The sequence below is a fragment of the Octodon degus genome, unplaced genomic scaffold (genome assembly GCF_000260255.1).
Source record: "Octodon degus isolate 3935 unplaced genomic scaffold, OctDeg1.0 scaffold00286, whole genome shotgun sequence".
NCBI classification, from domain to species: Eukaryota; Metazoa; Chordata; class Mammalia; order Rodentia; family Octodontidae; genus Octodon; species Octodon degus.
The window spans coordinates 1,117,571-1,130,551 of NW_004524862.1; the positions used below are offsets into that span (position 1 = coordinate 1,117,571).

General features: G+C 54.1%; 2 protein-coding genes across 13 annotated transcripts in view; one reads left to right on the forward strand and one right to left on the reverse strand.

The window, feature by feature from the left end:
• Ddit3 (DNA damage inducible transcript 3) overlaps nt 1–3,669 on the reverse strand; it is a 5,952-nt gene extending 2,283 nt beyond the window's left edge. The window contains exons 1-2 of the mRNA XM_004647006.3: nt 3,555–3,669; nt 388–435 (exon numbers count right to left, since the gene is read on the reverse strand). The gene's annotated coding sequence lies outside the window, so the exon portion shown is untranslated. The remainder of the gene's footprint in view (nt 1–387; nt 436–3,554) is intronic.
• A 112-nt stretch (nt 3,670–3,781) lies between these two features.
• Nucleotides 3,782–12,831, forward strand: Mbd6 (methyl-CpG binding domain protein 6). 12 transcript variants are annotated; one of them, XR_002819306.1, is made up of 15 exons: nt 5,540–5,796; nt 6,795–6,858; nt 7,055–7,191; nt 7,501–7,603; nt 7,786–7,948; nt 8,180–9,232; nt 9,370–10,022; nt 10,292–10,445; nt 10,583–10,752; nt 10,866–11,282; nt 11,384–11,436; nt 11,584–11,725; nt 11,867–12,112; nt 12,299–12,362; nt 12,616–12,831. XR_002819306.1 is itself a non-coding variant. In XM_023707293.1 (14 exons), exons 4-14 carry the CDS (start codon nt 7,079–7,081, stop codon nt 11,939–11,941), a joined length of 3,096 nt encoding a protein of 1,031 aa, XP_023563061.1. In that variant the 5' UTR covers nt 3,782–3,885; nt 4,502–4,766; nt 6,795–6,858; nt 7,055–7,078; the 3' UTR covers nt 11,942–12,831. The 12 variants fall into 12 exon arrangements, 9 of the variants coding, with proteins under 9 accessions (XP_023563061.1, XP_023563062.1, XP_004647065.1 ...); XM_023707293.1 differs by lacking the exon at nt 5,540–5,796 and adding exons at nt 3,782–3,885; nt 4,502–4,766 and having other exon boundaries at nt 11,867–12,831; XR_002819305.1 differs by having other exon boundaries at nt 11,867–12,362.
• The last annotated feature ends 150 nt before the right edge of the window (nt 12,832–12,981 follow it).

The following is a 12,981-nucleotide window of genomic DNA, read 5'->3' on the forward strand; positions in this document are numbered from 1 at the left end:
ACCGCGGTTCAATCCCCCAGCACCACATGCCAGCCAGCCCTGCCCCCTGGTGGGCTGAGCTGGCCACACAAACACACACAAATAAATAAATAAATAAAATTTAAAAAAAAAAAGAAAGCCTAAGCAGACTGGGTAGATAGCTCAGTAGAATAAGCACTTGCCTGGCAAGCACAAGGTCCTGAGTTCAATCCCCCGTACCGCAAAAAACAAACAAAAAATAAACTTCGCAAACTTTGGAGCCAGGGAGATGGCTCAGGGAGTAGAATAAACGCTTGCATGGCAAGCATAAGGGCCAGAGTTCAATCCCCCGTCCCACCAAAAAAAAAAAAAAAGCCTAAGTAGTTTTCCTTACGAGCTGGCTTTGATAAGGGTGAGTTCAAAATTTACCTGCTTTCAAGTGTGATGATGTATGAAGATACACTTTCTCCTGGAACACTGTGGAGAACAAAGACAGATGTCAGTCATTTTTTTAAATAGGACAGGCAGCTCTTCCTTACTGCGCGTGGGAAACGGATAAAGGGTCCTATAGCCATTTCAAAGGACAGAGGAGAGAGTTCAATTTTATTTTTAGTTACTGACATTTGTAGTCCCGATTACATAATAGCATAATACTGGCCAACTCAGCTTTTTCTAAATTCAAGGCAGGTCTCAAGCCTGCAAGGGTAAGACTTAAAAACTACAGAGAAGAAAACAAATCTAGGTATTTTTCCCAGGTCCATTCCCACATTGACATCCTCCAAATGTACATTTCCAGTCAGGACCTCTTGGAACTTCTAGCTTTGATGTCTATCACCCACTTGCCATGTCCTTCTGCAGATCTGATCGGCATCTGGATCACATCCAAAACCAATCTTGCTCAATATTCCTTTCCGGCTTTGTCCCCATCTCAATAAAAGAAAACTAGTTCCTCAAACCAAAACCTTTATCCACAATTTTCTTAATACTGCATTTTTTTCCCTTTTGTTTTTGAGACAGGATCTCATTATATAGTTTAGGCTGGTCCTGAATTCCGTGTGTAGTCCTGACCAGTCTTGGACTCACTGTGATCCTCCTGTCTCAGGCTCCATGGGTATGTCAACACCCCCAGGTTAACCTCTTTTTTTGTACTCCAAAAGTAAGCATTTCTCACCAATTCCACTGTTTCTAAATTTACACCATCTTGCCACCATCTTTGCTCTGCATTACTTCAGAACCCTTGTAGTATTTCTCCCCAGCTCTGCTTCTGCCAGCTCTGTTCACAATATAGCAGCTAGAGTGTGTGAGCCCTTCATTCATTTTTGCAGTGCGGGGCATTGTATATTAAGCAAGTGTTCTACCATTGAGCTGTATCAGTGGCTCTTTTAAAACTTAGGATCACTACACGTTCGAGACCAGTGTGGGCTATAAGCTAGCCAGCCTGAACTAAATGGCAAGACTCTGTCTTAATCAGTCAACAAAACAAAACTCAGGTCATTCCTATACTCAAAACCCTCTAAACTAGTATAGTGACATTTGCAGCACTCTGGAGGCTGAGGCAGGCGGACTTGCAAGTTTCAAACCCTGCCTGGGCAATTGTGCAAGATCCTGTCTCAATAAAAAATGGGCTGGTAATGTAGCTCAGTGCAAAGTCCTTGGATTCAAGCCCAGCAACATAAAAATTTGCAATGACTTATTTCATGAGTACTAGTGAGTAACATTCAGCCAGGCATGGTGGTGCACCCTATGATCCCAGCACCTGGGAGGCTGAGGCAGGAATATTGTCAAGACCAGCCTGGGCTACATAGTTTAAAACCATCTTGAACTACATAATGAGACCCTGTTTCAACCCCCACACCCCCTACCCTAAACAATTATTCTTTTTTTAAAAAATTTTTTATTTATTTATGTGTGGCCAGCTCAGCCCACCAGGGGGCGGGGCTGTCTGGCATGTGGTGCTGGGGGATTGAACCGCGGTCCCAGTGTTTTGCTTAGCTTAAGCTTGTTCTAAGTAGGTGCTTTAGACCACTGAGCCATCTCACCAGCCCTAAACAATTATTCTTAAAATGGCTTGCAAGGCCCTACCCAACCTTCATCTTTGCTGCCCTTGAGTTTTCTTTTTTCTTTTTTTTTTGCGGAACCGCGGATGGAACTTCCACTGAGCCATCTCCCCGGCCCCTTGCCCTTGAGTTTTCTTCAACCATTCTCCTTCCTGTTTTGTCTAGTCTAGTCCTTATTCCTGAAGGTAACAGACGTACTGCCACCTTAGGGCCTCTGCTCTGGCTGGTACTTGTGAAAAACTCTTCCACATCATCTGCATGGCTCATTGGTTTGCCTCCTTTGGACCTTTTAATTAAATAGCACCTCAGTAAGGAAATTCCTATTTGATAAAACACTAACTCTACCCTGAGTATTATTTTCTCTGCTTTAGTTATCTCCATAGCACTTATACTTACTGAAATACAAGTTCTTTGGTACCAGAGACTTTTTTTTTTTCCTTATTCATGGATATACTCTGTCTGAAACTGCTTGGTACATAGTAGGTACTCAGTATTAACAATGAGAAAAATCTCTAGGCTCAGTTACAATAAGGGAGAGCTAAGGAGGGCTAAACCCAGAGGTGAAGCGGCTGCTGCCTGTGCCTAGGGACCAGAGATGCAATACTGCCCTCAGTGTTTCTCTTCAGGGTTGTTCTCTTTGGGGAAAACTCCTGTGTGGGACGTGGCTTTCATCAGCAGCAAAGCCCCAGTCCAGAGGGCTGCAGAGCTAAACAGGGGGCTGACCTGATGCAATGGTTACACAGAGATTAGTTGGGAGACAGGAGGGGAGAAAGAGGTAGGGACCAACCCCAGGAGGATAATGCCTTGGGGAAACCCCAAATGGCTTCCCACACAGAAAGAGCTCCAGGCTGCACTCTTGTGTGGGTGGCCCAGGGACCTCTGGGAAAACGCATCCCTGCTCCTGGGCCATCCATACCCCTGCTCCCAAGGATGGTCAAGGTTCTCCAATCATCTGCTGGATCCAGGGGTCCCTGCTACCTCCCCATCCCGCCGCTGCAAATGAGCCAGAGTTGGGAGTCAGGTGGGGGAATGCCGCTGGTGGCAAGTTGCTCTTTTTGTGGTACTGGGAATCGAACTCAGAACCTTACGGTGGCCAGGAAGGCGCTGTGCCACTGAGCTACATCCCTGGCGCTCCGCTGCTGGCAAAGTGACGGAACTGCCAGAGTTCACCTACTCTTCTCCCAGCGGGGATGTGTCCTGCTGCCTCGCGTCTCAGCAGACAGGCCAAAGGAGGCCCAGACAGGCCTAAAGTGGGCGACGGGAGAGAATTTCTCGATGGTAAAAGGGATCTAATTTGCAAGCAGCACAGAGCAGAACCCGTGCTCTGGGCAGGGGTGAGGCAGGAAAAGGAAGAAAAAAAAAATGCCTGTTAGTACCACTCCTGCATAACGGAGTCTTCCCATCCCTCCCTTTAACTGTCCTTAAATTCAATGCGGAGGGGGTGGGGCCACATCTAAAAGAGCGGACACAACTTCGGAGGGGACAACGGAGGTTCGCGAGGATGGGAAAGTAAAGGGCAGACTGGAAGTTAGTACTCGCCTCTCTCCTCAGGTTCCAGCTCTGATTCGGGCTTTGTCGCTGCCACCGGCTCATCTTCAACATCATACACTCTCTGTATTACGCTCAAGCCTCTGACCTCGAGGAAGTGCAGCCCAGACTCTTTAAGCACTGCCTTACCCTCCTCTCGAGGGCGGGACCTAGAAACCTACCAGTCATAAAGCGGCACGCCAGCATTGGCCCCGCCCCATTCTTCACAACCGCCACTCAGGAACTCCGCAGGACCGCCCCAATCGCTCCCTCCCGCCAGGGGGTCGACGTCTTGTTGGACCCGGAAGTATCTTTAGGTCACGCGGGCTCACGGAGGCGGTGGGTGAGTCATGCGCGCGCAGAGGGGAGTGTGGAGGGGGGAGGGGAGGGCAGGGGGGCGGGGATGATGCAATGTTTGGCAACCGGTGTCTGCGCGCGCACGCGCAGGGGACAACGAGGGTGGTGGGAGGTGCGGAGGGTGGGGGAGAAGAGAGGGCGGGGCGCCAGCTCCAGGCATCCAACGGCCCCAACGGCTATCAACTGTGGCTAGCCGTAGGCTGCTGTGCGTCGCCTCCCTACAGTTTGTCCCCTCACCGAAGCTACTGTTCCTCCCACTTAGCGTTACCCCCCTTTCACCTTCTCTTTAAGGGACTCTCATTTTCCTTGGCCCCTCCCCGCTAGTGGTTACATAGGCCCGCGAGTCACTGTCCCTTCAAAGTTTGCATCTATCCACCAGGATTGACATTAAAGGGGTCTCTACTTTTAACCTTCTAACGCCCCCAAAAGATGCTGGAATGCGCTTGATAGACTTTCTCTGCTTCTCTCAGAAGCGCACCCTTGATTTTTATCGTATAGTTTGTGATAGCTCTCGACATGCCAGAATCTATGTTCTTTACTGAGTGAACCCGATTGTATTTTCTTCCTTATTTTTCCCCGTGGTGCTTTTGTGTCCTTCAAAGACCAAGACCCTCTTTTCCACTATCCCAGAAGAGCAAATCCCGCGATTCCCTCACTCCCTGCTGAGGAGCTGGCACAGGCTCCGGTCTCCTGGTCTCCTCGGTGTCGGGTCGCGACCTCCAGGGGAGCGGAGCTGCCGGGACGTGCGTGTGGCCGAGCTGAGCGCATGACTTCCCTGGACGGGCTGTCAAGAGCCCAGATTCTGGCCTCTGCTCCTTCGCCTGCCCGGCGATCTACTGCTCTCATTTGTAAAGATAAGTTGTGAAGGTAAAATGAGAGCGTTCTGATCATGAACTTGGAAGCAACTTGAACAAAAGTAGAAAGCGCTGTGCAAAACGCAAAGTATTTTTCTGGTGCCATGAAAACAGAGGCTTCGTAGTGGCCTGTTAGCTAGCCTGTCATACCCTCATCGGGGCAGCCAGTGTTTGTGTAAGCAGAAACTGTCCCGAGACCGGTAGTGACTAGTGTGGCAGTGACAGGTCCGCGGCCCGGCTGCATGACTGCTCCAGACCTCCATTTCCCTTTCTGTGAATGGAGGTGGGGATTGGACCAGATGGTCTCTCCTGGCCTAAAGACAGACCAGGTTGTCAGTGACAGGCGGAGGTCATGTGACTTGACAGGCCGAGGTCGTGTTGTGACATGTTGACCTGGGGAGGCGGGTCAAGTCCCAGCACACAACCCGGGAAGCCTTTGGGGCGGGGCAGGGCAAGTCCCGACTTTCATCTTTTGGGGCTCGCCCTTCCCGGACCTGGCATTCCTGGCTCCCCCAACAGATTGTGGCTTTGGAAGGGCCCCTCTCCGGGGAGAGATGGGATTGGCCACCGGAGGCCTGGGAAGAGGCACAGATCCTTCCGCCGAGGGTGGGGGGGCCGCGTGGGGTGTTTGTTCTCTTGGGGATTAATGGGGGGTTGTGGGGGAGGGGCGGGCGCGCTCCCGCATGCGCACTGCGGCCCCTCCAGTTGGCTCGCTGCTGTCCGCTGGGCGGGGGCCGGGCCCCGCCCCTCTCCCGTCCGGGCGGCGGCGGCTGCGGCGGTGGCGGCTGCAGCGACGGCGGCGGCGGCGGCAGCAGCCTGCGCGGTGCCTTCTGGGAACGGAATCCCCAGGGCTGCCCCTGGCCCCCATGGCGCATGCGCGGGAGGCCGCTCGGTGATCCGCGGCGGCGGCGGTGGCGCTTCCTGCTAGGACCGGCCGGGGCCGTACCGGAGGCTCGGGCTCCACCGACCCTCCTCCCACTCCCTCCCACTCACCCTCTGGGCCGCGACTGCGCAGGGCGGGGCCGGCCGAACCATGGGCCGCGGTGAGTGCGGGGCCCGGCCCCCCCACCCCGCCCCTCCCCCTCCCCTCCTGTCCCTACCCTCTGCCCCCTCTGCGTCCTCTTGGCCCCTTTCCCCGGCCCCATCCCTACTCCCCCGCCCTCACCTGCCCCTGCCGTTTCTCCCTCGCACTGCCTGACTTCTGCCTTCCTCACCTCCCTCCCTTCAGTGCTTTGCCCACCCTCTGCCCGCCCTCTCTCCAAGTTCCTTCCTAGTTCGTGTGCCTTTCCCTCCTCCCTAAGCAGAGGGAAGCAGTCTGGGTGACAGGGCGCCTTGTTATGAGAGGGAAAGTTTGGAAACCGTCAGTGTGGAGTGGGAGCGATGGTGAGGTTGGGGAGAATACTTGCAGGTTTGAGGGACTTCCCGCATATTGGAGGAGAATGTCTTGGAGCTAATTGGAAACCGGGGGGGATTGAAGGATCTGAATCCTCTTCCTTGCCTTAGGCTTGGAGAAGAATAAGGAGCTTCTTTAGATTGGGGAGAAGGCAGAACTATGATTCTCACCTCACCCAAGCCCCAAATAAACTAGATTAGTGATTGCCTGATGGAGTGGGCATGGGGGATTTCTACTAGTATCTCTCCAGCAGGCATTTGAGCCATTGCCTGGTGACCCGTGCAGCAGCCTGTACTTTTAATATGAACTTCCTCAGGGAGATGAGGCCAGACGTTCTGGGAAATTCCTCGGTGTCCAGGCCTTATGGAAATTTATCCACACTTCACAAGCAGAGGTGTTCCTAATAGGACAAAGGGCCTGTCCCTCCATATGCCTGGAAATTGGGCTAGGATGCTTTGGTCTTTGGGAGTTGAGGCCCAGACCCTCTGGTCCTTAGGGACTGGGCTTTGACGGGATGGTTATGGGCTCAGCCAGCGGATCCTTGAGATCACTATAGGCATTTATCTCACACTGTTAGAGTGTGTTCTGGACTGTGTTGCTCTTTTTGAGTCGGGCAAATTCCTGAGGAAGCTTTCTCCTGTGTTGCAGGTGTGGGCTAAGCTGGCGGCCCGGGCTTTAGACTGGACCTCACAATGTTTGCAGAGATGTTCAGGTAGCCATGGCAGTATGGCAGTATGGCAGAGGATTCCTTCTCATTCTCCCAGGTCTCTGAGGGGCACCTTGTCACTCTGAGGCTTCCCCTGAGTTTCCTTGGGTCCCCCTACAACCTTTGCCTCCCTGGAGTCCTCCCTCAGGTACCCAGCCCAGTTTAATCCTCCTAGTGCCCACATGCATGTCTGTGTTATTAGGCACGCGGGAGCTGATTACACACAATGAATGGGGGCAATGAGAGCAGTGGAGCAGACAGAGCTGGGGGCCCTGTGGCCACATCTGTCCCCATCGGCTGGCAGCGCTGTGTGCGAGAGGGTGCTGTGCTCTATATCAGGTATAGATCTTCAAAGTTCCCCAGGTTTTATCAACCTGGCTGTCCTTGGCTTGCCTAAGTTTTCTTTTTCCCACCTTTGCATTCAAAGGTGTGGTCTCTTGTACCCTGTTGCTCTTCTTCATTCTTCCTCAACCTTTTTCCCTCCTCGGCTGTTTTTGCTGTCTGTGTTTTGGGCCTTGCATCCATTTTCTGTCTTCTCACTTCCCTTACCCTCTGCCCTTCCTGGGGAGTTCCTCAACTGAAGAAGTGTCTGATTTGGAGTATCTTCTGATTCACCGTCACCTAATTTCCGTCCCTGTCCTTTCCCAGCCCAAGTGGCACAGAGCTGTCTTCCTTGGAACAAACCCGGAGCTACCTCCTCAGCGATGGGACCTGCAAGTGTGGCCTGGAGTGTCCACTCAATGTTCCCAAGGTCAGAGTTGTGCCAGAGAGTGCAAGGATAAGCCCAAAGACAGTGCAAATGCTGACTAGGTAGCCTTCGACATCCCCAGCTGTTGGTGAATCCTAGAGTGGGGAAGCCCTCAAATCCCTACATCCTGGGCCTCTGCTCTGGGACACTCCCTCAGGGTCCCTGCCCTGCCTTCCACCCTACAGGTTTTCAACTTTGACCCTTTGGCCCCGGTGACCCCGGGTGGGGCTGGGGTGGGGCCAGCATCAGAGGAGGACATGACCAAGCTGTGCAACCACCGGCGGAAAGCTGTTGCCATGGCAACTCTGTACCGCAGCATGGAGACCACCTGCTCACATTCTTCTCCTGGTGAGTGTTCTGCCACTTGACTGAAGACTGAGGAAAATCTAAGGGTCTGGAAGGTGGATGGTGGGAGTTGTATGAGAGGGCGCAAGAAGAGGGTGGAATTGGGTGCAGAGCTCCTTGGTAAGAGGAGATTGGTAGTTGGGGAACTTTCTTGGGAGATGGGACTGCAGAAGACAAAAGAAAGTTCTTGGAAGGGAAGCTACAGGTTGACCCTTCATTTTTCATTTATTTCAGGAGAGGGAACGAGCCCCCAAATGTTCCACACTGTGTCCCCAGGGCCCCCCTCTGCCTGTGCTCCCTGCCGAGTTCCTCCTGCAACTCCTCTTAATGGGGGTCCTGGCTCCCTTCCCCAGGAGCCACCCTCAGTTCCCCAGGCCTTCCCCCCTCTAGTGGGCCCTGGGGGGCTCTTCCAGCCACCAAGGCTTCCTGACCCAGTCCCTTCTGGGGGCAACAGCAGCCCCTGTTTCCTCCCAAGGGGCAATGCCCCCTCTCCAGCCCCACCTCCTCCACCTGCTATCAGCCTCAATGCCCCCTCATACAACTGGGGAGCTGCCCTCCGGTCCAGTCTGGTGCCCTCTGACCTAGGCTCTTCTCCAGCTCCTCTTGCCTCTTCCTCACCACCTTCAGATCCTCCTCTCTTCCACTGTAGTGATGCCTTAACACCCCCTCCCTTGCCCCCAAGCAATAATCTCCCTGCCCCCCTTGGCCCCTCTGGTCCTGCCACTCAGCCATCAGTGTCTTCAGCCACTATGCACCTGCCCCTGGTCCTGGGATCCCTGGGAGGGGATCCCACGGTGGAGGGGCCTGGGGCACCCCCCTTTCTTGCTAGCAGCCTCCTCTCTGCAGCGGCCAAGGCACAGCATCCCCCACTACCCCCTCCCAGCACTTTACAGGGCCGAAGGCCCCGTGCCCAGGCTCCCTCTGCTTCTCACCCCTCATCACCCCATCTCTCTCAGCGAAGATCCCGCCGACCCCCAACTGTCTTGCGATTGCTAGAAGGGGGAAGCCCTCAAACCCCTAGACGGAGCCGTCCTCGGGCCCCTGCTCCTGTGCCCCAGCCTTTTCCTCTTCCAGAACCATCCCAACCGATTCTCCCTTCTGTACTGTCCCTTCTGGGACTCCCCACCCCTGGCCCGTCCCACTCTGATGGAAGCTTTAACCTTTTGGGGTCAGATGCACACCTTCCTCCTCCCCCAACCCTGTCCTCAGGGAGCCCTCCCCAGCCCAGGCACCCCATCCAGCCCTCTCTGCCTGGGACCACCAGTGGCAGCCTCAGCAGTGTGCCAGGTATGTGAGTGCTATGGAGCCCTTGCTCAGTGCAGAGCATGTATGTGAAATTTTAGCACCCTTTGGTGTTTGGGCTGAGTTTTTGGCTGCTGGGAGAAAGGGTCTCCCTTCAGCTGAATCTTTCTCTTCTTTTACAGGTGCCCCTGCCCCACCAGCTGCCTCCAAAGCTCCCGTAGTCCCCAGCCCTGTGCTTCAAAGCCCATCTGAAGGGCTGGCGATGGGAGCAGGCCCAGCCTGCCCTCTGCCTCCCTTAGCTGGTGGGGAGGCTTTCCCTTTCCCCAGCCCTGAGCAGGGACTGGCGCTGAGTGGAGCTGGCTTCCCAGGAGTGCTGGGGGCCCTGCCTCTCCCTCTTAGTCTGGGGCAGCCTCCACCCTCTCCACTGCTCAGCCACAGTTTATTTGGTGTGCTAGCTGGGAGTGGAGGACAGCCTCCCCCTGAGCCCCTGCTCCCCCCAGCTGGCCCTCCCCTAGCCTCAGGCGAGCCTGATGGGCCTTCGCTTTTGGTGGCTTCCTTGCTCCCACCACCTTCATCAGACCTTCTGTCACCTCCTCCTGCACCCCCTAGCAATCTCCTTGCCTCTTTTCTGCCCCTTTTGGCCCTGGGCCCCACAGCTGGAGATGGGGAAGGATCTTCAGAGGGAGCTGGGGGTCCAAGTGGGGAGCCATTTTCAGGTTTGGGAGACCTGCCCCCGCTACTTTTCCCCCCCCTTTCAGCCCCCCCTACCCTCATAGCTTTAAATTCTGCGCTGCTGGCTGCCAGCCTGGATCCCCCCTCGGGGACACCTCCCCAGGTGAGGATGGGATGAATGGATGGGACAGAACAGGAGGTAGAAGAAGAGGTGGGAGCTGGGAATGAAAGCCTTTCAGTTTCACATCTGAGTTCTTAGAGGAGTTCTGGGGAGCACTTGCTCTTGGCTAGAAAGTAGGGCAGTATAAGAACAGAGTGGATTTAGTAAACGTGGCCTGTCACTTGAGGCTTCAGTCAGAGCCTGTATATGAAAGTATGCTAAGTCTGTCAAACCTCACCCATGTAAGTGCTGTAACCATTCTCTCTCCTTAGCCCTGTGTCCTGAGCGCCCCCCAACCTGGACCACCTACCTCCAGTGTCACCATGGCAACTACTGACCCGGGGGCCTCCTCTCTGGGCAAGGCCCCCTCCAACTCAGGGAGACCCCCCCAACTCCTTAGCCCTCTGCTGAGTGCCAGCCTGCTGGGTGAGTCTGAAAGAGAAGCAGTAAAGAAGTGGGGGAAAAATTTTAACTGACCACTTGGGTAAAGCCTAGAGAATAGTAGGGTCTTTTCTTCCTAATTGGTTTGCCTGAGGAGAGACCTCTGTGTAATTTTTCAACAGGTGACTTATCTTCACTGACCAGCAGCCCTGGAACCCTCTCCAGCCTATTGCAGCCTCCTGGCCCTCTTCTCTCTGGCCAGTTGGGGCTGCAGCTCCTCCCTGGGGGTGGAGCTCCTCCACCTCTCTCAGAGGCTTCTAGTCCCCTAGCCTGCCTGCTACAGAGTCTGCAGGTGAGGATGGGTGGATATTTGTCAGAAAAAGCTTTTCTAATACTAGAAATTTAAGGATTTCTGAGTTACAGTATAGAGAATTGAATCTGAAACTGATTGAAATCTTTTGTCAGCAGATTCCTCCAGAGCAGCCAGAAGCCCCCTGTCTGCCCCCTGAAAGTCCTACTTCAGCCCTTGAACCGGAGCCTGCCAGGCCTCCCCTCAGTGCCTTAGCCCCACCCCACGGTTCTCCTGACCCCCAGGTCCCTGAGCTGCTCACTGGGAGGGGGTCAGGGAAACGGGGCCGGAGGGGAGGAGGGGGACTTAGGGGCATTAATGGTGAGGCCAGGCCAAGCCGGGGCCGAAAGCCTGGCAGCCGGCGAGAGCCTGGCCGACTGGCCCTCAAGTGGGGGACACGTGGTGGCTTCAATGGACAAATGGAACGGTCCCCAAGGAGGACCCACCACTGGCAGCATAATGGGGAGCTGGCTGAAGGGGGTGCTGAGCCCAAGGACCCACCCCCTCCTGGGCCCCATTCTGAGGACCTTAAGGTGAATGCAGTGATTGGGGGCTGGGCTTGCAGGCTCTGCGATAAACCTGGGGCTGGCACCTTTTTCTCACTTTTCCGTACACAGAGTCTGTCTTTCCTCAGGTGCCCCTGGGGATAGTCAGAAAGTCTCGTCGTGGCCGGAGGAGAAAATACAAGTAAGTGTTAGGTCCATCCCTTAACTGGCCTTTGCCTGCTTCTTGTTGGGATTATAGAAGTGTCCAAATAGTGGCTTGGCTTTCAAAAAGGGCAGATATTTATTTGAATATGAATAAAGATATTATGCCTTTACTATCCAAATGTAGAAAGTTTCCCACCCAACCTTCTGAAATTCACCTGGTGCTTGGGGAGCTGTTCCTGATCATCTGTGCCCCTTATTGCAGCCCTACCCGAAACAGCAATAGCTCCCGCCAGGATGTTCCCTTGGAGCCCAGCCCTACAACCCGAGTAAGTCAGGGTGTGGGTGAGGTTGGGGAGGGTGAATGGGGTACAAAAAGGATGAGACAGGAGGAAGGAGGCTTAGAGGGAGTCAGGAGAAAAGGTTGCTGCATACCTAGCTGATTACTCTTAACTTTCCCCCTGGTGTAGGCGGCTGTCCCTCTGCCTCCCCGGGCCCGCCCTGGCCGTCCTGCCAAAAACAAGAGGAGGAAACTGGCCCCATAGCAGCCATACCTGGAGCTGGATCTGACCCTGACTGGGGAGAGCTGAGTGCTGAGCCTTGGGAGCCCCTGCCAGCCACTTGTACCTGTGGACAGTGGGTGGGGGTACTACTCCCCACTCGGAGCACAAATGCAACCCCTTTCCCTACAATCCCATCCTGAGCCATTGCAGGGGGTAAGGAAGCCCCCCTCCCCCCCAAAGCCATGTCACTGAAAAGGCCTGGGGGGGTGGCATGTGGCCCTCTCCCTACCAGGCGCTAAGGGGAACACCCCCTTCCCGAGGTCTTTTATTTGTTTAAGTTATTTTTGCACAAATGACTCTTTTATATTTAATTCGACTTCATTGCCTCCCTTCTTAAAGCCAGCAGGCTCAGTTTACAAACCTGTGAGCTACTGTTGGCTGCTGCCCTCCTTCCCAGTGAAAGGTACAAAGCAATAAGCATCATGCATCTTCCCCCACCCAACATCCCTCTGCTTCTGGCTCAGGTTGCTCAAAGCACAGATCCCCTCTTACCCCTGTCCCCAGGATTGAAACACATAGCCTCATTTCAGAGTGTAGCCAGGTTCCCTCTACTTTCCTCTGGGATATAAAAAGGGGGTAAGGGGGCAAAGAGAGCCCTCTGGGCCTCTCCTCCCATACACACTACACTGCCCCTTCTCCCCCATCAAAATGCTCAGAGACGTTGTGGTGATGCGACTGAGGATTATGCAACGTGGTCCAACCGGAGCGGCCAGCATGACCAGCTGTCCAGGGGCTGCCTCCTGCCTTTTCTTTTGTAAAGACAAGACCCTTGGGAGTTTTAATTCTGTTTTGTACTTGCCCTTTGGGGCCTCCACTGCTTTTCTATGGGAGACACTCTTTAATTTAACAGATGAGAATATTTTGAAACTCTGGCTCTGGCTCTGTACTCATTTTTTATTTAGTTCCTTGCTAAGAACAGGTTTTAGCTGAAATCTGTTCCTTGTAGTAGAAAGTGACTTAACTGCTTATTGTGCTCTGAATGTTTGGTACTGGGAATTGGAACTCAGAACCTTGCGCTTGCC

Coding starts and splice junctions, on each gene's coding strand:
- Mbd6 (XM_023707293.1), top strand. CDS start 7,079: ATGAATGGGGGCAATGAGAGCAGTGGAGCAGACAGAGCTGGGGGCCCT. Junction 10,446..10,582: donor GCTGAGTGCCAGCCTGCTGG/GTGAGTCTGAAA, acceptor ATTTTTCAACAG/GTGACTTATCTTCACTGACC. Junction 11,283..11,383: donor CCCATTCTGAGGACCTTAAG/GTGAATGCAGTG, acceptor GTCTTTCCTCAG/GTGCCCCTGGGGATAGTCAG.